The following is a 23,227-nucleotide window of genomic DNA, read 5'->3' as shown; positions in this document are numbered from 1 at the left end:
CAATCTTCAGTTTTCTAGACTGAGCAATTCCTATTACCTTGACTTAAACTTCATATGAAATTTCTTCCTCTTCACAATTGTCTTCAGCTTTCTTATGCTTTTCGTTTATCAACTATGCCAATAGGATTTTTTTTTTCTCTTCAAGTTGGCAAAAGAATCCATGTATGTATTCTCTATGTGTGTGTGTTTGTGCATGTGTGTAGATATCTCTAACTATATATAATATTTTTCTAAACCACTTGAAAATAAGAGAAAGTTGCTCTGAAATATTTCATTCTATATTTCCTAAAAGCAAAGATATTCTCTTATACAATCATAATGCAATTATTAAAATAGGTAATTAACATTGATATAATACTCTTATTGATGCAGTGTTATTATCTCATCTACAGACCTTATTCAGGTTTTACCAATTGTCCCAGAAATGTCCTTTATAGAAAAATAATATTCTGGATCATGCATTACATTTAGTTGTCATGTCTCTTTGGTATCCTTTCATCTGGAAAAGTTCCTCAGTCTTTCTTGGTGTTTCATGAAATTGACATTTTTGAAAGCAGCAGTAGAAAACTAATACAGCATCCACTGATGATTCTTGCCCACATCAGTTATTATTAAGGTAATTGCCAAATGGTGATTGTATAATACCATCTTTTCTTCTATACTTTTACTGTAAGTAAGAGTAATAGGAATTTTTGAACCATATTTCATGGACTTGCCTGCGTGTATATGTTTTATTGACTGAGCCTTCTTCTCCAGCTGTGAAAATAAGTAAATGTAGAGGCAGAGTAGTACGAGGATTTGTGGGTGGGGTAGGTATGAGTGTGAAGTCAAAGGTCAGGAGTAGATTGTAGGGGTAAGAAAGAGGAGAACAGTAGGGTAGGGATGAGAATTTTGTATGGCAGTTGACTGTAAATTATCTTTTCCCCTTTTATACCTATTAGAATCCTATTCATTCTTCTGAGTCCTGCTGAAATGTCACCTCTTCCATACAGCTTTTCCAGATTCCTCCAGGCAAAGGTGCTGAATTTCTGGTGTCCTTTAGTAAATTTTAGTACTTTTAATCTGTTCTGTATGTTAGTCACAAGGGTGAGTGATCTGTCTTTTGTATTAGATTGTGAACATTAGATTGTGAGCTCCTTGAGAGAAGGATGCTACAATATATTTTCGGTTTTTTTTTGTGAGGAAGATCAGCCCTGAGCTAACATCCATGCCAATCCCCCTCTTTTTTTGCTGAGGAGGATGGGCCCTGAGCTAACATCTATTGCCAATCCTCCTCCTTTTTTTTCCCTTTTTCTCCCCAAAGCCCCAGTAGATAGTTGTATGTCGTAGTTGCACATCCTGCTAATTGCTGTACGTGGGACGCGGCCTCAGTATGGCTGGACAAGCGATGCCTCGGTGTGTGCCCGGATCTGAACCCGGGCCGCCAGTAGCGGAGCGCATGCACTTAACCGCTAAGCCATGGGGCCAGTCCCCAGCTACAATATGTTTTTAAAAATTGAGATAAAATTCAGAATTTTAACCACTTTAATGTGTACAGTTCAGTGGTTTAATATATTCGCAATGTTGTACAACCATTACTGTATCTAATTCTAGAATATTTCTGTCACCCCAAAAAGAATCCCCATACTTCCCAGTTTACCACTTTGTCCATCCTCTGGCAACCAATAACCTACTTTCTGTCTCTATGAACCTGCCCTTTGTGCACATTTCATATAAATAGAATCGTGTAACATGTGGCCTTTGTGTCTGGCTTATTTCATTTGGCATATGTTTTCACAGTTCATCCATGCTGTAGCATGTATCAGGACTTCATTCCTTTTTATTGCTGAATAATATTCCATTGTATGGATATATCACATTTATTTATTCATCAGTTGATGGATATTTGGATTGTTTCCAATTTTTGGCTATAATGCTACTGAGAACATTTGTGTACAAGCTTTTCTGTGAACATGTGTATTAAAGACTTTGGCCTTGCCCAGCAAGATGTCTGACCTTTGCCCTCAGCTTCTGGGAGGTAATCTATGTCATACCTGCTAGGATTGTCCTTATTTAGTGTGGTTGGGGGGAGGGGGTAGTGTGGGAGACTGTCACACTAAAAAGACCAAGCATGTGATTTAGGGTGGGGGCTTTGGGTCACACTGGTATTAAGTGACCTGGAGACTGAGTTCAACCATGTGGGCAGTCATTCACTCTATCATGCCTATGTAATGTAGCTCCAATGAAAACTCTGGACACTGAAGCTGGGATGAACTTCCCTGGTTAGCAATAGTCTGCATATTATCACACATTGATTCCAAGAAGGTACTGCATCTTGACTCCATGGGTGAGGACAATGGAAGCTCTGTGTTTGGAACCCTCCCATACTCTGCTATGAGTCTCTTCCTTTGGCTGATTTTAATCTGTAACAAACTGTAATAAGCTTTACGTAGTAAACTGTAATAAACCTTTCCCTGTAATAAATTGTAAATGTGAGTATGAGAGCTTTCAGTAAGTTCTGTGGGTCTTTCTGAAAAATTATTGAACCTGAGGGTGGTTTTGCAAACTACCCAAACTTTGGTTGGTTGTAGATGAGAGGGCAGTCTTGAGGGCTATGCCTTCAAACTTTGTAGTTTGCCTTACTCCAGGCAATATGTTTTCAGTTCTCTTGGGTATATACTTAGTAGTAGAGTTGCTGCGTCATATGGTAACTCTAAGTCTTTGAGGAACTACCAAACTGTTTTCCATAGTGACTGTGGCATTTTACATTTTACATTCCCGCCAACAATGTATGAGGGTTCCAGTTTCTCCATATCCTTGCCAACACTTATTTTCTGTTTTGTTTTTTAAAATTATTGCCATTCTAGTGGGTATAAAGTAATATCTTGTGGTTTTGATTTGCATTTCTCTAATGAATAATGATATTGAGCATCTTTTCATGTTCTTATTGGTCATCTGTATATCTTCTTTGGAGAAATATCTGTTCAAATCTTGTGCACATTTTTAAATTGAGTTATTTGTCTTTTTATTGTTGATTTGTAAGAGTCCTTTATATATCCTGGATACTAGACCTTATCAGGTATATGATTTGCAAATATTTTCTCCATTCTCTATGTTGTCTTTTTACTTTCTTTATAGTGTTCCTGAAGCACAAAGTTTTAAATTTTGATGAAGTCCAACTTACCTGTTTTTCCTTTTGTTGCTTGTGCATTTGATGTTCTTTTTAAGAAACCATTGCCTTAACCAAGATCGTGAAGATGTACACCTTGTTTTATTCTAAGAGTTTTAGCTCTCACATTTAGGTCTTTGACCGATTTTGAGTTTCGTTTTATATATAGTTTAAGGCAGAATTACAATTTTATTCTTTTGCATCTGGGTATCCAGTTGTCTCAGCGTCGTTTGTTCCCCCATTGCTTCTTGTTATTAGAGTTAAGTATTAAATTCAAAAGAATCAAAGAGACCAATTCTATAATAGTCTTTGGTAACGTGTTCCAGTTTTCTCCAAGAATTATTTTTTAAAATATATAGCTTAAATTTCATTTGGTTCTTTTTATTTTAATGAAAATTGATAGCTTTTTGTGTCTTATTCTTGAATACACTATAGAAGTTTAAAAAAAGTAAACAAGTGCTTGATCGTAATTAGCAGCATCTTTGGGGGACAGCTTTTATAACTACGTAATAGACTTCTTCCATTTATAGTATTTTATGATAGTTTTACATAGTACATTTTGAAATTTCTGTTTTTTCCCCCATTTATCTTGTAAGTGTATATTTATGATCTCATTGTAATGATTTATTGTATTGCTTCTTTTCCTCAACTTTTGCTTTTAAAAATTCCAAACTTTGAGAAAAGTTGAAAGAATAGTACATGAATATCGAATTACCTTTCCCCTGGATTCACCAGTTATTAATATTTCACCACATTCATGTGCATTTTTCTCTCCATCGCTTGGCTTATCTGATGTTGCAGACATCATGAGTTCATCCACAGATTCTTTAACATGCATCTCTTGAAAACAAGGACATTCTCTTACGTAATTACAATACCATTATCATCCCCAAGAAAGGTAATATTAATATTGATAATAATAATATCAAATATACATTAATATTCAGACTTCTCCAATTATCCTCAAACTGTTCTTTTTTTTTTTTTTTTTTGGTGAGGAAGATTAGCCCTGAGCTGGTGTCTGATGCCAATCCTCTTCTTTTTGCTGAGGAAGATTGGCCCTGGGCTAACATCCATGCCCATCTTCCTCTACTTTATTTGGGATGCTGCCACAGCATGGCTTGACGAGTGGTGCATTGGTGTGCACCCGGGATCTGAACCTGTGAACCTGGGTCTGCCGAAGCCGAGTGTGTGAACTTAACCACTACATCACCAGGCCGGCCCCCAAACTGTTCTTTATATTTTTATTTTTGTTTTTCAGATCCAAGATCCAATCAGGGGTCATACATTACATTTGGTCTTTATTTTTCATTTTGTTCCTTGAATGTAGAACAGTCTCCCAGTCATTTCTCATCTTTCAGGACATTGACTCTTTTTTAAGAGTCCATGCCGCTTGTTTGTAGATTTCCCACAATTTGGATTGGTCTGATTCTTTCTTTTTTTGAGGAAGATTGGCCCTGGGCTAACATCTGTTGCCAATCTTCCTTCTTTTTTCCTTTTTTCTCCCCAAAGCCCCAGTAGATAGTTGTATGTCATGGTTAGACACCCTTCTATGTGCTCTAAGTGGGATGCCACCTCAGCATGGCTTGATGAGCGGTGCATAGGTCCGTGCCCAGGATCCGAACTGGCGACCTCTGGGCCACTGAAGTGGAGCATGTGAACTTAACTGCTATGCTGCCACCAGGCCGGCCCCTGATTATGTCTTCATGATTAGGTTCAGGTTAAACATTTTCAGCAAGAATACTACATAGGCAATATTGCATACTTTCCATTGCAACAAAGATGCATATTTTGGAATTTGGTCAGTGATTTCCAGGAGATTAGAACTAGAAAACGCAATATGACTATTTCATCCTTCCCCCTCAAAATCAACTCAATTAATGAAATTAAGGCAATCAAGAAATCTGCAGTTATTGGGACCATCAAACTTCAAATTTTTTTTTTTAATTTTTGATTTTTAATTTATTTTTATTTATTTACTTTTTTAAACAATCTTTTTTTTTTTTTTTTTTTTTGTGAGGAAGATCAGCCCTGAGCTAACATCTGCCAATCCTCTTTTTGCTGAGGAAGACTGGCCCTGGGCTAACATCCGTGCCCATCTTCCTCCACTTTATATAGGACACCGCCACAGCATGGCTTGACAAGGGGGGCGTCGGTGCACGCCCGGGATCCGAACCCCCGGCCGCCAAAGCGGGGTGTGTGCACTTAACTGCTGCACCACCGGGCTGGCCCCAAACTTCAAATTTTTGACCTGATATTTTTCACACTGTGGCAAACGTAGTCTTTTAAAATCATTGCTTTGATTATAAGAAATGCTAATCTACTAGAAGAGTACTGGCCTAGATGGCAGGAAACTTGGGTGCATGGGATCTGAACTGTTTTACTCATATGTTTGTTTATTTAAGAAATATTTATTGATCACTTCCTGACATCATACATTTGCCATGTGTTAGAGCTGAATTCCAATGTTTATTGCATTTGGCCATTAGGATGCCATTTACTTTTTACGGAGCAGATATAGTAGTAGAAGCCTCATTGTAGTCAATTGAGGAATAAAATAAAGGAGAGAAAGTAGAAAGACTAGATGCATACCAATCCTTAGCTTAGCTGTAAATAGGAGGAGATTGAATTGAGGGACTTTCTCTCTTCTCTTCTCTCTCCCTCACCCCACCCCTTCCTTCTTCTCTCCTCTTTCTTCCTTTAAAATCAGATAGTATAAGCATATTTATAGGCTGATGGTAAGAAATACTAGAGAGGTTGAAAATACTGAAGGAGGGGATAATTAGCATTACAAGATACAAGAAGGTGGGAATAAGATAACACAGCTGGAGGAATAAGCTTTAAATAGGTGAAGCCATGCCATTTCCTTTAAGAGGAAATGTATAGATATAGATAAGTGAAGGTGTATAGGAAGGAGGAGAGGGTTAGGTAGTTGAAGGAGTCTAGTGGCCTTTATTTTTACTGATATATGAGTTAACTTCATCTGCCAGGAGTGAATTTGGGCAAGGGACTTGAAAAGAGATGAGGGTTTGTAGTAGTTGACCAAGGATAAGTAAAAGAATTGAGTAGTTTTGAGAGCCTGAGAATGCATTTAATTGACCGAATTCTTCAGTTCTGCAGTTTCTCCACTTGATTTTCCCCATATGAAGAAGTTGAATTGAATTGTGTTGAAGTTGAATTGAATTTAAGATTGTAGGGGCCAGCCCTGTGGCTTAGCGGTTAAGTGCACGCGCTCTGCTACTGGTGGCCCGGGTTCGGATCCCGGCGTGCACCGACGCACTGCTTCTCCGGCCGTGCTGAGGCTGCGTCCCACGTACAGCAACTAGAAGGGTGTGCAACTATGACATACAACTATCTACTGGGGCTTTGGGGGAAAAAAAGGAGGAGGATTGGCAATAGATGTTAGCTCAGAGCCGGTCTTCATCAGCAAAAAAAAAGAGAGGAGGATTAGCATGGATGTTAGCTCAGGGCTGATCTTCCTCATAAAAAAAAAAATGAATTTAAGATTGTAGATTTGAAGGAGCTGTGGGGTGAAGGGTAAAGGGGGGATGGTAGTTGAGGGTACTAGTGAGAGGGCCGTGAAGTGATTGGTGATTGGTAGTTTGTGGAGAAGAGGAGCAAGTGTGAGCGGGAAGAAACTGAGATGCTCAGTAAAGTGGAGGGATGGGGCACTAGTGCTTTGATAAGATCAAAGAATAGGTGAGGCCTGGGAGGTTATGGCCAGAGATCGATGTTTATGGTTTCAGAGATGGAGCAAGTGTGAGTGATGACAAGGTCTAGCTTATGGCCACTGGAATGGATTATTGACGTGGGATGAATGCAATTGTATTTGTACACTTAAGGTGTGCACATTATATAGATTGTGCTTTGAAATTGTCGTAATGGCAAGGATAATGGCAAGATCTGTGTTGATGAGGTAGAAAGGTCTCAGAGCTTAAGTCCTCATTGAATATGGAGAGGGAGGAGGAAGTGGGTTCCATAAGGAACATTAAGGCTAGCATAGTTGGATAGCATACCTCTCAAAGAGAAGGAGATTTTATGCAAAGGTAGATGAGTTATAGTGTTGACCTCCTCTCTCCCTTGTGTGTTGGAGAAAGGGCCACATTCATTTGATTGGGTATTGTAGAGCACGTAGTGTTCTGGCAAAGGAAACTAGACTTCATGCTATTAGTGGCCAGGAGGTGCAAGACTATAGAATTTTTTTTTTTTTGTAGTGAAAGCATGAGGGTTTCAGAGAGCCCAGTGGAATTGATTGGGAAGGAAGAAAGAAGCAGCCTGATAGATTGATGGTTGAAGATATAGCGGAATATTGAGACAGTAGTTTTAAGACTCACTGTGACAGGGTCCCTGTGTAATGTACAGATTATGGAAACCAAACAATAATATTTGCTTAATTTTTAATGGGAGAAAAGCATATTGTAAATATTAGTAAAATTACTGAAATGTGATGCATTTAGAAGTGATAAAGAAATATAGCCTGACAATTTTAAACTAGTAAAAATGAAAAATGAAGTTATTTCCAACTTGCATGTAATAATGTATCCACTGGGTGTCACTGTGGCTTCATATTTAGTTATACAAATAAATAGCTGGTAGCTTTGTTTGTGGAGTCAGTGTTATACAGGTCTTTTCCCTGCTTGTTTTTCTTTTTTCCAGTGAATTTTGCTAATATTTTTTTCTGTTTATGTTTAGGTACAGTTATTTATCACCCTTGCAAATAAAGCAACTACCTATCCCTAAACTGGCTGCTCCAAACTGTCTTGTTGTGACTTGGGTGACCAATAGACAGAAGCACCTCCGTTTTGTAAAGGAAGAACTTTATCCTTCTTGGTCTGTGGAGATAGTTGCTGAATGGCACTGGGTAAAAGTAAGTTCATAAGTTAACTTATTTGTTAATACAGTGTGACATATAAGTTCTGTAAAGGTAACATCTGCTTTTTTAATCCTTAACATGTTACTGCTCTACTCCTTCAACATGGTCTAATTAAAACTTTTATTTTGATGCTAAACACTTTTATCTTCTTATTCCCAAGGCTTTTTACCTGTTTGTTCTAGGTCTTTTTGTAGTATAGTCCCAAACTCCTGGCCTTAGGAATCACTTAGGGAGATACCAGGATGACATTTTAAAAAGCTCTGATGTCTGTAGTTTAAAAAACAACAAACAAAAACTTTGGGGAATCTGTCTATCAGTAAACATAGAAATAGTCTTACCCTTCATCTTCTTCCTCTTTATGCATCCACAATTTCATTCTCCCTTTGTGACTTCTTTCCTTCTTTCTTGTTTTTTTCTTATGTTGCTGGGGATGGGAGGGAGAATAGCAAAGTAACGCAGTGTGGGAGATGTGGGAAGATGCTAGACCAAAAACCTTTCATACTGTAAATCTTAACTTAGATCCTCAGTGCCTTATGTGCTGCTGTGCCTATTTTTGAGAGAAGTGATTGCAACTCTCAGATTGGTTGAATGATCTTTGATATCTCTGCTTGCTATAAGAACACCAAAAAATATAGAAAAATAAGGCATCATTTCAGAGTTCATTAGACATCGTTTTAAAGATGCATTGTCTACCTAGATGAATTCCACAAAAGCCCTCCTACATTTTAAAAATTAGCCAAGTTATTACCAGCTGAATGTTTAATGTTTATGTAGCTGGTATATTCATTTAGACACGGGGGAGTTCTGTTTTTATGTGCATTGTGTATAGTTTGAAGTCTACTGGAATTCCTTCTAAAAGCTATGTACTTGTTTATTTGCACCTATTTTGTGGAACTTGGCAAACAGACATTTACAGTTGTATCTTTGCTTTTATGATGTACTTTGGGCTTAACTTTGGTTGATTTTGTGGGACCATGACAGGAATATAAAACCCCATTCTACCCTGTCTATTATGACAGTTCTTTTATAGTCAGAGACTGGGGCCACAGTCAGGAAGAGGTTTCCTTCTGAAATCAAAACCAGTAAAATGTTAATACATAAGAACTAAGACTATTCATTTGTAGCAGTAATCAGTTCTAAGAGATGATATAACAGGATCAGAGTTTAAAACAAAAATACAATATATTATAGGAAACACTATTAGGTAATTACACATATTGTTATAACAGAAGGAATAATCTGCATTGACTATAAAGGATATCCAAAGAATAAGAATTTGCCAGTGTTTGTACAGCACTGTATGGAAGAGATGCTGTCTCTCACAGGCCCTGGTGGTGATAAAAGGACTTTACTGATTTGGTTTTTTAGATACCTTGATATAAGGTAAAAGGGTTCATAGATAATAGATATGAATATTCTAATAGTGAAAATATATATCTCCATGGTTAATTAATGAATTGATATTGTTATTATAAATTCTGTTTTCAGTTTGATTAGCCTAGGTGAGTCTTTGAGACTCTGATCACTCCAGGGTAAAATGAGAAAATTGAATTTCTGGATTTATAATGCCAAGGGATTGGACCAAGTATTGTCTCTCTCATCAGTCCTCAAGCTTCTTTCATTATTAATTTTAGTTCTGACAGTATTTAATGACACTATTTCCTATAAATAAAGGAAAATACTTTATTATAATCTAGGTAGACACATTGCCAAGTAATCAGTAAATGTTATTTGAATGAATGAATAAATGAATTAATGATGGCATGGTTTCCAGGAATAAATTTTAATGAAGAGTGGAGATTTTTGTTTGCAAGGTGATAAAGTAATATTTAAAATATTTCTTAGTCCCTTAGAGCTGCTCTGTCCAATATGATAGTCACTAGCCACTTGTGGCTCTCAGCACTTGAAATGTGGCTAGTTAAAATTGAGACGTGGTGTTAAGTATATACTGGATTCCAAAGACTTAGTATGAAAGAAAGAAGGTAACATATCTCAACTTTTTTGAATTGATTACATATTGAAATGATCTTTTGGATATGTTGGATTAAATTAAATATATAATTGTAATTACTGTGACCACATTTTTACTTTTTTTAATGTTGATGTTAGAAAATTTAAATTATGTATGTGGCTTGTGTTTTGTGGCTCACATTATATTTTTATTGGACAACACTAGCCTAGAGGTTTAATAATTTCTTTTTCTTTTGCGGAAACTTTATAGTGATAGGAAATAAAGAAACCCTTTCCTGGATATTTACAGATGTATGGTTTTTTGGTTTTTTTTTACTCCTTCTTATCAGATCACCACTTCAGGAGAGTTTGTATTCCCATTAGATTCTCCACACAAAAAGCCTTATGAAGGTCTTATACTGGGGAGAGTTAGAGAAGAAACTGCTTTACCGTTAAGGTAGGAAAGATGATTTTTCAAAATTGTATAAATGTATTAATTTTTAGGCTTTTAAAAATTATGAACACAATGATCATTGATTTTCCTTAATTTTTACATTTTTGCAAACCTAAAATGGCCCAAACCAGAAAAGTGTGAACGGTATAGCATGTGAAATTTTTTATATTATCTTTTGTTTTACCTATAGTGTAATTGTCGTTGTAGAAAAGGAAATTATTGGAAATAATTTCTCAATGTCTCAATACTTAAATTGTTGATTTCCATTATTGTTTCTATTCTTAAATTTATTTTAAATTCAGGTATTATTTGAAAGGTGAAAAAATCAAGGCAACTGTGGCTTATATATTAAAAAATTACCCTTTAAAATGTAATTTACTTTGTTGTTTTGTTTTAAAAGGAATGCAGATGTAAGAGTGCTCCCCATTCCAGATCACAAGTTAATTGTCAGTGTGCCCTGTACTCTTCACTCACATAAGCCACCACTTGCTGGTATGTTTTTATAAAATAGAATTGTTATGACGTCTGTCAAATTGAAAAAAGGTTTGAATTTAGTATTTGAATGGTCTAGAGATTTGGAAATTAAATTAGGTATATGTTATTTTAATTAATATTCTAAAATTTTATAAAAGAATTTAGGAATAGTTTTTTTTTTTCCTGCAAAAAGATTTATTGTTTCCATTTGGTCCATGGCTTAGGAGAGTGCTCCAGGGCGGTTCAAAAGCTGCCTAGTGGCGGCAGGGAGAGGCTCTGATACCAGGGGGATGCAGAGGGGCTCCTCAAAGGCCGTTGGGCTCCGGATGCTCCTAGTCGTGCTTGAGGGTGAGCCTTTAGAAGAGATACTCGCCCAGCCCAGCTGGAGGGCTGGCGTGCTTGTGGAGGTTAGTCAGGTAGTTGTCCATCTTCTTGATGAGTTTCACCTCCTCATCTAGGAAGAGGTTCTCTAGAAAGTCACAGAGATGGGGTCTGTGCAGTCAGAACCCAGGCCATGCAGATCCAGAAGGGCCTGGTTCGGGTTCTTAACCAGGGCCATGGTGGCTTCCATGGTGTCCAGGGCTTTATTCCACTCATCGAGGGAGGGTTTCTTCAAGTCCTGGAAGAGGGCGTGGCTGCGGTGCTGGTTTTGCATCTTCAAGAGATGCCTGACCAACTTGCGGAAGAGTTAACCCATGACCTCCAGAGCCACATCATCAAGGTGGAAATAGAAGCCCCGAGAAAGCTAGGTGTAGGAGCCCTGCAGATGCAGATTGACCAGGTGGTTGATGGCAGCCTCTGCCTCGGTGGAACAATTCTGATGAATCTGGGAGCTCGTGGTTGGTTGGCAATACGGAGCTACCCACAAAAAAAACAGTGTTGGCTGGTCTCAGAGGTCGCGACTGGAAAGGAGGCTGGAGGGTGGTCAGAGGCTGGAAGAAGGGAGTCCCCAGGTCTGTTCTGTACAAACACTGTTGAAGCAAGAGACAGATCCACCAGACTGCCTGGCCTGCTGCCTAGATTAGTTTTATTTTACCTCAGCCTTTCCTCTTATACCATTTTTTAGGTTCTCCTTACTATCGGTTGTTACCCCATCACTAGCCTCGACAGAATGAAGACTGATGGGGCATCTGAAGACTGTAGTTCAGCTAGGGGCTTAGTTTTACTACCGGGGTCTATCCTTTGCTTGTTCTAAAACCAAGAGCTCAGAATAGCGGGCAGAGGGTGGTTAGAATTCCCTTAATATTTGGTAAAGACTTAGTTTTATGTTGAGGTAGTGTTGCTTTTCTGAACCATGGGAAAAGTAATTGCTGCAGCCTTCAATTCTTACTAGTCTTAATGCTTTACTGTAATGTTCATCGTTCATTGAAAGTAAGCAGCAAGGAATAGTGGAAAGTTTTGGCTTTAGAGATTGATTAACATGAGTTTGAATCCTTGCTCTGCTACTGGAGCTAGTTAGTCTAGTCATTTTCTGCCTCAAAGCCCTCATTTAAAGAGGGAATAATGATGTTTAATCTTTCAGAGTTGTGAAGATTGGTTTTAATATATTTGAAATTCTGTAGCATATATTAGCTCCGTAGATGCTCAATTTTCCAAGTGAGAGTTAAAAAAATAGGAATCTAAGTCCTTGGGAAATACTGCATTTGATATTCAAAGTTTACTATTCAAAAAATTTCTTCACGAATGTATATTTTATTAATTTGGTGATCCCTGCTTAAAAAACCCAAAACTTTCAAGCTGCCACTCAGGAAAACTATAGGCCGCCAGCCTGTCATACTATTTTCCAGCATATGGGTTAGTTTATGAGCTAGGATACATAGGAAATTGAATACAAATTCCCAAGAGAATTTTTATTGATAGCACTTAGGATTTCTATTATCTTAAATTGTTTATGCAGAAGAGTCTCTATAGTGTCACTTCATTTGAGAAATATTCAGATGTCTACCTGATGATCCATTCTTGACCTAGAGAGATTCTCAGTGAATAATCACCTTTAAACTTTGGACTGTCCTAGACTCTTTAATGCATTAAATACATGACTTAAATGAAAAATGAGATCATACTGTTCTTTGAGGAAAAAAATTATGTTTGGCACCAGTTATACTAGATGGAGGAAATCTAATTTGTATTCTTCTCATTTGAATTTTCTTTATCCTTTGGTGAGTACTGAAGCTTAATCTAGTGTTTGTCTTTAGTGTTTTGCTTTTAAAAATCTAAAAGCTAAGACCCAAAACCTTTCATTCTCAAATGCTAAACTATCAATTCCTTTTTTTTTTTAATATAATTTTATTTATTTATTTTTTTCCCCCAAAGCCCAAGTAGATAGTTGTATGTCATAGTTGCACATCCTTCTAGTTGCTGTATGTGGGACGCGGCCTCAGCATGGCCGGACAAGCAGTGCGTCGGTGCATGCCCGGGATCCGAACCCGGGCCGCCAGCAGCGGAGCGCGAGCACTTAACCGCTAAGCCACGGGGCCGGCCCAAATCAATTCCTTTTAATAATTTTTATTTATTTATTTTTCCCCCAAAGCCCCAGTAGATAGTTGCATGTCATAGCTGCACATCCTTCTTAGTTGCTGTATGTGGGACGCGGCCAGCATGGCCGGAGAAGTGGTACGTCGGTGCGCGCCTGGGATCCGAACCTGGACTGCCAGCAGCAGAGCGCGCGCACTTAACCGCCAAGCCACAGGGCCGGCCCATATCAATTCCTTTTAAATAGAATAAAATTATGTTTAAAGGTTAGTCTGAAGAGACAAGGTTTTAAAATAGTGAATATAAATTAGTCTTTTATTAATACTAATAAAAATTAATATTACAGTCTGTATCTATGAAATGCAGTTCTGCCATATTCCCAGTAGAGAGCAGCACAAACACATTTTTAGGATTGAGAACATTTAAAAAGAAAAGTTAGATTCTTGAGGAAAAAGTCTGCATGACTTGATAAATGTAGTCCTTATGTTTTGGTTGAGTAGTGGTAGACAAGAAGTATTTGTAATCCTTTATTTTTGAGTTCATGTTAGTGTATAGCAAGTGCATGTATTTTTGATATAGAGCCATACAAATTAAAGCTACCAGAAAGCAACTTTCAGATTTCTGCAGTATATTTTACTCTGAAATCATAACTCAAGGATTTGAGATAATACATGTTCTATATGTAATGCTTAGCACTTCTACATGTAAATGTTCTTAAACTGCTTTATGCAAATTCATAAAGTGAAATGTTCTCTCTTTTGCTTCTAGAAACACCAGTATTTTTTTTAAAGTTTTAATTTGTTTTTTTTACTGCAAAATGTAAAAAAAACAAAAGACCAAATTGGCAGCATATTCCATTTCAAAATGATACGTTTACTGTATTTTTAAGTTTTGAAGTTTCCTCCTATAGATTGAAAGATAAACCATCAATAGCTATGGGTTACAACCTAACATTATAAATGTATAATCTTAAGTTTAAAGATTTAAGGTAGGAAAACTATGAAATAAAAGTATTTGAATCAGAATTTTTTCATATTAAGAGAAATTTCCACTCCTTTTTACTACTTTACTCACTAACAGTTTCTATCTGAAGAGTAAAACAGTTTAATGAGATGCTATGCGCTATGTTTGAGCCACTTCTCCTCCAGCCTTGCCAAAGGGGAATGACTGGCTATGCATGGATTACTTACTTTCCATTGATTAGAAGTATGTTTTTCTAATGTCAGATGTTATGTAATTATCTAAGTATAAAAATGTTATGCTCATGTTTAAATTTATACATTTGAATTTTTTTTATTGAGACGTAATTGATATATAACATTGTATTAGTTTCAGTTGTACAACATAATGAGTCAGTATTTGTAAATACTGGTGAGATGATTACTGATCACAATAAGTCTAGTTAACATCCATCATCACACGTAGTTATATAATTTTTTTCTTGTGATGAGAACTTTTAAGATCTTGCATTTACTTTTAAATTGATATTTAAAATTAGTAAGAATAAAACAGTTCCATAAATTTGCCTTTATTTCTTTTGCCTTGTTTTGAAATTAAATATGTATGGTTAATATTATAATAACATTACTCCTTGATTTTCTGTTTTTCTTGACTAGAAAGAAAAAAAATCTATGCAGAAATGTGTTACATTGAGAAAGTAGGAGGTGGTAAATGGGTTTAGGTTGTGTGTATTTTTCCACTCCAGGAAGCTGGCCATCTTTCTCTGTTGGATTGTGAACTCTTAGAAAACATGGATAGCTGTTTCCTTTGTTAAGTCCCATAGCACTGATTATAGTGGGTGTTTAGAATAGTAAACATTTTTGACTGGCTGACTCCAGTTTAGACTCTAGTTTAAAGTTCCAAAATAGAATTACTAACATCTTTGTACTGAAAAACTGAACAAACAAGCAAAAACAAACAAAACCTTGCTTCAGTATAACCTTAGACCACATTAAAAGTGAATTCATAGGGAAAAAATGGAAAAGTGATATAGGTTTATTATCATCTAAGACTCTGGGGAAATCTTTCTCTTTCAAGTTTAGTAACATTTAATTATATGTTTATGAAAGGACTAGAAGTCTTCTTTTCAGTATCTCCTATAACCTATCAGAGCCCAAATTGGAGTTCAGTTGAGTTATAGACAATGAATACTTTTAATTCTTTGACTTTTGATAAACAAGACCAGTGCTTTCAGACAAATAAACAATTATTTTGCTGTGAGAGCAACTGAAGAACATTATGAAACATAAAATTTTTCATATATTGTCTTTTAAACTTTACCTATATCAAGTATTCCTAAGGAATCCTTCTCATTCCTAAAGGGAATTTGATAGATTTCTTCCAAGCTCAATCTTGTATAAGCAATTAAGAACTATATTTTACCTGTTTTAGTGACTTTTCATTCCTGAATTATTTTCATACCCATTTCCTCTAATGTGGTAAATATAGCTAACCAGCAACGTGATCAAGGTGAAACTGATGTAAATATTTGTTATCCAAATGAGCACGTGCTTTAAAAAAAATAGTTTCTGTGGTGTTCTTTTCTTTTTGTTAGTGTAGATAACAGCTGTGTAGCCAACATATATATAAGGACCTTTTCCCCCAACAAAGTATAGTTTTCAATGGTTATTAATATGTTGAATAACAAATATTTAACTGTGGAAATAATATGGTGAAATTTTAGGTAAAGAAGGATCTATAGGGGCTGGCCCAGTGGTGCAAGTGGTTAAGTGTGCGCGCTCTGCTGTGGCGGCCTGGGGTTCACTGGTTCGGATCCCGGACATGCATTGACGCGCTGCTTGGCAAGCCATGCTGTGGTGGTGTCCCATATAAAGTGGAGGAAGATGGGCATGGATGTTAGCCCAGGGCCAGTCTTCCTCAGCAAAAAAAACAAAAAAGAGGAGGATAGGCAGATGTTAGCACAGGGCTAATCTCCTCACAAAAAAAAAAAAAAAAAAGAAGAAGGCTCTATAATTTGGAAGTGAGGGAATGTTCTTAGTACTACCAAGTTATAGCTAAGGTAGTATAGTTATTTGTTAGTTATATACTTTGAATATTTCTGTGTCCAGCTCTTCATTTACTGCTTTTTCACTAAAGTATATGTTTATGGAGACATATTTTATCTTAGATTTTTAAGTGGGTTGTCTTTGTATTGTTCCTATGGACTTCTTTTTCATGCATGGATAACATTTATTAAAAAATAAATTGAGTTAGTTCTCAGGAGATATGTTAGCAGTATTGGAAAACTGAGAAGTCACCTCTGTGGGTGTTAAAATCCTCGTCTCTCATCTGTAAATGAAAACCGATAAATCAGGACTGCTGAAATTTCTGATGATATGGTTCCCAGTCTCAAGGGTATTTATTTCAAATGTCTTTCTAATTATATGTAGTAAAGCCTGTGATGAAATCCTTGAAATTAATTTGCTGTATTTTTTTTTAAGGAACCATCCCTGCTTTTCTGCTGTTAACTGCTAAAAGGCTATTGATTCCTTTCTTAATAATAATTTGTGTTTTTCTCTTTTTTGGACAGAGGTTCTAAAAGACTATATCAAGCCAGATGGGGAATGTTTGGAATTGTTTGCTCGAAATTTACAGCCAGGTTGGACTAGTTGGGGCAATGAAGTTCTCAAATTTCAACATGTGGATTATTTTATTGCGGTGGAGTCTAGAAGCTGACTATGATCTTAAAGTTATGACTTTATTCAGTTTTTCCTCACCCCTTCTCCCTTCGTTCTAACTGATTTTTCCTTTTATGACCATCAAGTATACTTACAAATGTAAACAGGATTTGGTTTTTCTGCAAAATGACCAGAAGTGACTAGCCTTCATGTAATTTTGAGATGAATTTTACTTCAGTTGCACTAGTATGCCACATTATTCTAGATTCACCACAAATAAAGAGGTCAGCAGTTAGAAAGATGGTAAGACTTTGTTGTTGAAAAAGTTCACAAAGCATGCACTGTGGACCAGAGGTCATGATTCTGCCTATGGATGTGTTTTGTTTGGCCCATACAGTGTTGTAAAAAAATTTGAACCATCATTCTAAAAAATCAGGAATTTCATATAAAAGTCCAGATTTCTGCTCCTCTTTAAACATCAGATGCTCTGGCTACACTGTGGCCGGTGTTCTTTCCTGGCATCAATCCGCAGGACCCGGTGGTGGCAGCTCACTTGGGAAAGACTGTGTACTCTCCAGTTTACCACAGTATTGCTTGCTCCATGCTGCTCACTTATGTCGTCTACTTGGCCCCTGTACAACCTGAATTTACAGCCTCCGGTGTACTGTTACATTCTAGAAAAAGTATTCAGAGACTTGCCATCTACTGCATCATTGTACTGAGTCTATGAAACATTTTTGGAGGGTTTTAAATTGCATTCAAGGTCACTTTCAAGTACTTCTTAGTTTTGCTTGTTTTTCTAGAAGAAAATTAAAAATATTTCTTATAAAAATATCAGAAAGTAAACACTGTTTATGATTATGAAAGAACTATTTATATTATTTACAGATTTTCTACAAATAAATATTTGTTTACTAAGTAAAATGTTTACACTGAAATGATTCTTTGAAAAGCATGCTGATTTATTATGTATAACCTTTTCAGAAATTTTTTTTTTTTTGGCGAGGAGGATTGGCCCTGAGCTAACATCTGTTGCCAGTTGTCCTCTTTTTTGCTGAGGAAGATTAGCCCTGAGTTAACATCTGTGCCAGTCTTCCTCTATTTTGTATGTGGGACGCTGCCACAGCATGGCTTGATGAGTGGTGTGTAGGTCCATGCTCGGGATCCAAACCAGCAGACCCCAGGCCACCAAAGTGGAGTGTGCAAACTTAACCACTATGCCACCGGGCTGGCCTTTTAAAAAAAATTTTTTTTTTTTTTTTGTGAGGAAGATCAGCCCTGAGCTAACATCCGTGCTAATCCTCCTCTTTTTTGCTGAGGAAGACCGGCTCTGAGCTAACATCTATTGCCAATCCTCCTCTTTTGTTCCCCCAAAGCCCCAGTAGATAGTTATATGTCACAGTTGCACATCCTTCTAGTTGCTGTATGTGGGACGCGGCCTCAGCATGGCCGGAGAAGCGGTGCGTCGGTGCGTGCCCGTGATCTGAACCTGGGCTGCCAGTAGTGGAGCATGTGCACTTAACCGCTAAGCCATGGGGCCGGCCTAAAAAAATTTTTAAGTATAATTTTCCCATAATAAAATTCTCCAATTTTCAGTGTAGAATTTGGTGAGTTTTGAAAACATATATACAGTTGTCTATCTACCACCATACTAATGATATAGAACTTTTCCTTCATGCCAAAACTCATGTGTCCCTTTGAAGTCAGTCCCCTCCTCCCACCCCTAGCTTGGCAAACAGTGATTTGTTTCCTCTCATTAGTTTTGCTTTTTTAGAATTGTATATAAGTGGAATCTAGAATGTGTGATTTATTGTGTCTGGCTTCTTTCACTTGGCATTTTAAGAAAAGTATTTATACTATTTACAGATTTTCTACAAATATTTATCTAAGTAGAATATTAGAGTGAAATGTTTATCTGACAAGGTTGCCAATTTATTTACTGATTTTGCCAAAGAAAAATGTTCTTTTTGAAGTTTGTTCATTCTTTGAGTGTATGAGTATAGTATCAGAGGCTTAGCTTTGTATTTATAGAGGTGTTCCATCTTGTTATTTGAAAGGAAAAAGATATTGAACTTGAAGCAAACTTCTCACAACCCCGTTTGAAACTTTTTTGAGCTTATGATATTTATAGATTTTATACAGTTTGTGGAAACATTTTATCCTCATCAAGTTTTTGGACTTTTATTTTTGCATCATAAAGAGAGAAAAAGAGAGAATTTTTATTCACTTAGTCTGGTATTCTAGAGAGAGAAGTTCTAGTCTTAGCTCTGCTCCTAAGTTGTATAACCTCTGGGCTTTGTTTGTAACACCTGTTTAATTATTGGGCTCCTTTTTGAACAAAGGATGATTCTGCAAGATAAAACAATGGCATACTTCTGTTATTGCTGTGAGAAGAAAAAGACCAGACTAAGAGCATTGCACTCTGACTTCATTACCACTGAGGTTTAGCCAACTGACCTCATGGATTTATTATTCAATGTATTTAATATTGTAAGATATTTTCATTCAGAGCTTTTTATATTACCTTTAAAACTTGTAAGGATTTTTTTTTTCTATCATTCTTTTTGCAGGCTTAGTGTCTTTTAGGACTCTTGGAAATGGTCAGGAAAAAGAATAGAACTAACTTCGGTGAACAGTGTGTGTTATACTCTTTACTGTGTTTTTTGTACATAAGTCATGTGTCGCTTAACGATGGGGATACGTTCTGAGAAATGTGTCATTAGGCAATTTTGTCATTATGGGAACATCATAGAGTGTACTTACACAATGGTATAGCCTACACACCTCATCTTATGGGACCACTGTTGTATATGTAGTCCGTTGTTGATGGAAACATCGTTATACAGTTCATGGCTTTATTACGTTTAATTCTTGCACCGCCCTGAGAGATATTATCTCCATTTAATAGTCAAGAAAACTGAGGCTGAGGTGACTAATTTGTCCACATCATATTAAGTATTGAAACTTGGATTAGATTTGGGATTTTTTTGTTTTTTTTCGGTGAGGAAGATTGGCCCTGAGCTAACATCCCTTGCAAATCTTCCTCTTTTTACTTGAGGAAGATTGTCCCTGTCGGGGGAAGAGGGAGGATCTCCCTCTGCCCTTTTCCTTAAGGTTCTTATGGCTGGCCAAATACTTAACAAGACAGGTTAGCAGGAGAAAAGAATACCAAGTTTAATAACATGTATACATGGGAGAAAGCAGGGACACTGCATTTCTCAACACAATAGCAGAAATTCTCGTCTTAAATACCATGTTCAGCCAATGACAAAGGAGGATGTTGGGGGTGGGGGGAGTCAGTTACAGGAGATTACCACTAAAGCACAGTAAACAAGAGTAAGGTTATTATGCAGCTTTAAGGCCTCAACTTCCACATTGATAAGCCTCTAGAAATGAGGCCATCCCCCTCTCTTCTCAAAACAGAGAGGGAGATACCTTTACAACTGGAGATTTCTCTTATAATTGTAAATGATTGTCTGGCAACTCTTCGCAGGGTCATCCAGAGAATGTGGCCAGAGAGACAGAACTTCTGATAAGAGGGGCTTGTTGGTGCCTTTCCTATTGTAATCTCCATCTTACCTTATCTTTATAGCCATCATGATAGATCTGTTCCAGGAAGGAGCCACCATGTCAAATTCTTTAGGCAGTTAGTGGGGAGGTCAAGTGTCCCTAGAGAAAACAACCAAGGTAAAGAGAGAGATTTCAGGGTGGCCAAATCTTGATCTCCCACAGTCCTGCCTTTGAAACTAAAAGTTTCACAGTCCTTTTGAAACTTAAAGAAGTTTCATAGTCCAGAAGCTGAGTTGGTAGGCTGTTTCATCTCACTGAACACATTTCTTAGTCCTGATAATAGATCAGTTTACTTAAGTTCATTTTGGAAGCTGGTGATGCAGGTGGGCTCTCAAGGTTACACCTATATTATGGAAGCAAGCAATGAAGTATTTAGTAGAAGCATTTTTATGTAAACAAAAGAAAAACAAGGTTAATGGTTGGAGTAAATTGTAAACCAGTTTCTGAGGTCAGAGGACAGCCAGTTAAGATGATTTTTAGATGTCAGCGTCAAAGTATCTTTTGCAGTTTAAAATGTCTTTGATGGTGTTTTCAGGTTACCTCTTAAGTTTATATCAAGTCCATCAGCTTCAGTTTGTAAGGCTTCAGGAAAAAGGGCAGGTTCAGTTTTCAGTGATTTCAAATGAAAATGATGGAAAAAATCAAAAACGTTAGTTTGGACCTCTGTAGCCAGATATTTCAGGAGACTAGAAGAAATCAGGATCCAGTCCAGTCAACAGATATAAAACAAAAACCTTAAAAGACAGTTAACAAAACTAGGATCTAATATCCGCAAATGTATACTATAGTTTTTACTGAAATATAATTTTTCTCTCTAAAATCACCTTCATTTTTATCAAAGATAGCCAAATTAAAACTAACTAGTTTGCAAAATAAGTCTAGTTCCAATAGAGTTGGCCCAATTATTTACATAAGTACAGCAAGAATAGCAGTTGATCACATAGGCTCTTTTAAATCTGCTTTGCTGGAACTTTTAAGGAATCTCAGATTTAACTTTAAAGGCCTCTCCAGGCCAGGAAAGCCAAGCCAAGGATTTTGTCATCAGACTTCGCCTGTAATACCTACAGATTTGGGTGAATTCCTCTCTTCTGAGGTTCCCCCAAAATATTTTGAGGTTCCTTGTACCTGCCAAATAAGTGACATTCTTTACTTATCTTGGTAAGTGCTGTTTGGAACATAAGGTACCAGGCCAATATTTTCACGTGGCTTTATTCCATAAAGTCTAATCTTCATTTCTCTAATGTATGGTTATATCGCAAATATGATGTTCCAGTCACAGCCTTGGTAATATAACCAATGTTTCCAATTGTGTCCTGTTATAAGGAGAACAGGTTCTTATTGAACTTATGCAAATAACTATATTACCGTGAAAACAGTAATACTCACTTAGTAAGAGTTTCCAAATCCTGGAGGGATCAGGTAGAGAGAAAAAGATAAATATTTCTATTTTACTTATAAAAATATCATTTACCAAGTTATTATAAGTCATAGCTAGCTCAGGAGAAACAAGAAAAAGTTTTCGTTAAATCTGAAAAAACAAAACATTAAAAATTCAGCAATACTTCAAATGAAAAATCATAAAAATTGTAATTATCCTTATCAGTTATTTCAGTCCTGTGTAATCCATTCTTGATCCCAATCTTTCTGTTAGCAGCTTCATGAAGTTATCAGTCTCTCCATCAGATTTTTGTAATTTCTTACCCAGTTCAGTTTTATGATCAGAAAGTTTGTCAGAAACCTGTACTCCAGTGTAAATGTCAGAGTCCTTTCCATGAATTTTTCTGAAGTTTAAACATTTCACAAAAGCATTAGAGCAAAGAAATAAGTCTGTAAACAACAAGACCTCAAAATGGCAATTGACAGAGAAATTTGGTTAATTTTGTGACATACAACACTTTAAAATAATAATAACCAGAATTATGATTGGTAACCAGGACAGATCAGAATTTCAGTAATGTTATACAATTTTAAAACACCTATGTCAATAACATTTGCCCACATAATACCACCTAAGCAGACTTATCATCATTTGTCTGACAATGCTTTCTATGTAATTTAACATACTGAATAAGCCTAATAAGTTTAGTATCTTCCTCTTTATAGGTAGAGAGCAAATTTCTTTGTCTTCCTCCTTATAGGAAGAGAGCAAATTTCTTTGAGAAGTTTCAGGGCCCTTTGAAAGTTCTCAAAGAAAAAAAGTAAAAAAAAGACTTTATTTAAGATATGAATTTTGGGGAGCTTGTCAAAAATATAAACAGTCAAAGCAAACAGAGCATTAACAGTCCAAAAAGCCTGAATAGAGAGACCTCAGTCTTTTCAACACAGGAAATTAACAGTTTTTTTTTTTTTTTCTGTCTTTTAGGTAGACTTACCCAAACGTAAAGAAAAATATTTTGTAACCTCTCTATCAAGTGTAAGCAAATTATCCTTTTAAGAGAAATAAGACCAAATTATAATTTTGTACCAGCTTACTTCTGATATTATAACTCATTTATTTAATTAAATTTATTTTAATCTTCGCCAACTTGACCATGTAAAAACTCCTTTTCCAGAATTCCTCTTCCACAAACCTTCTATAACTTTCTTTTTACATTCAGAATTTGTCCCATGTCTTTCTTTTCCCTTCTAGTACTTGAGGACAAATTTATCTTTCTTAATCAATCAAACAA

At 36.5% G+C, this 23,227-nt stretch overlaps 1 protein-coding gene across 9 annotated transcripts in view; it reads left to right on the top strand.

The window, feature by feature from the left end:
* METTL4 (methyltransferase 4, N6-adenosine) overlaps positions 1-23,227 on the top strand; it is a 131,405-nt gene that overhangs the window by 18,540 nt on the left and 89,638 nt on the right. For 4 of the 9 annotated variants that reach the window (XM_087439040.1, XM_087439047.1, XM_014780284.2 and 1 more), the window contains 4 exons: positions 7,841-8,015; positions 10,322-10,428; positions 10,826-10,917; positions 16,901-21,206. In XM_087439040.1, the coding sequence (XP_087295166.1) occupies positions 7,841-8,015; positions 10,322-10,428; positions 10,826-10,917; positions 16,901-17,046 (520 nt within the window). In that variant the 3' untranslated portion in view covers positions 17,047-21,206. Of the gene's footprint in view, positions 1-7,840; positions 8,016-10,321; positions 10,429-10,825; positions 10,918-16,900; positions 21,207-23,227 lie in introns of those variants that run through there. The other 5 variants (XM_087439043.1, XM_087439042.1, XM_087439045.1 and 2 more) reach the window with 3 other exon arrangements.

Source organism: Ceratotherium simum, chromosome 14, assembly GCF_057802395.1.
Source record: "Ceratotherium simum simum isolate JZ-2026a chromosome 14, ASM5780239v1, whole genome shotgun sequence".
NCBI lineage: Eukaryota > Metazoa > Chordata > Mammalia > Perissodactyla > Rhinocerotidae > Ceratotherium > Ceratotherium simum.
This window is presented reverse-complemented; position numbering and strand designations above follow the sequence as displayed.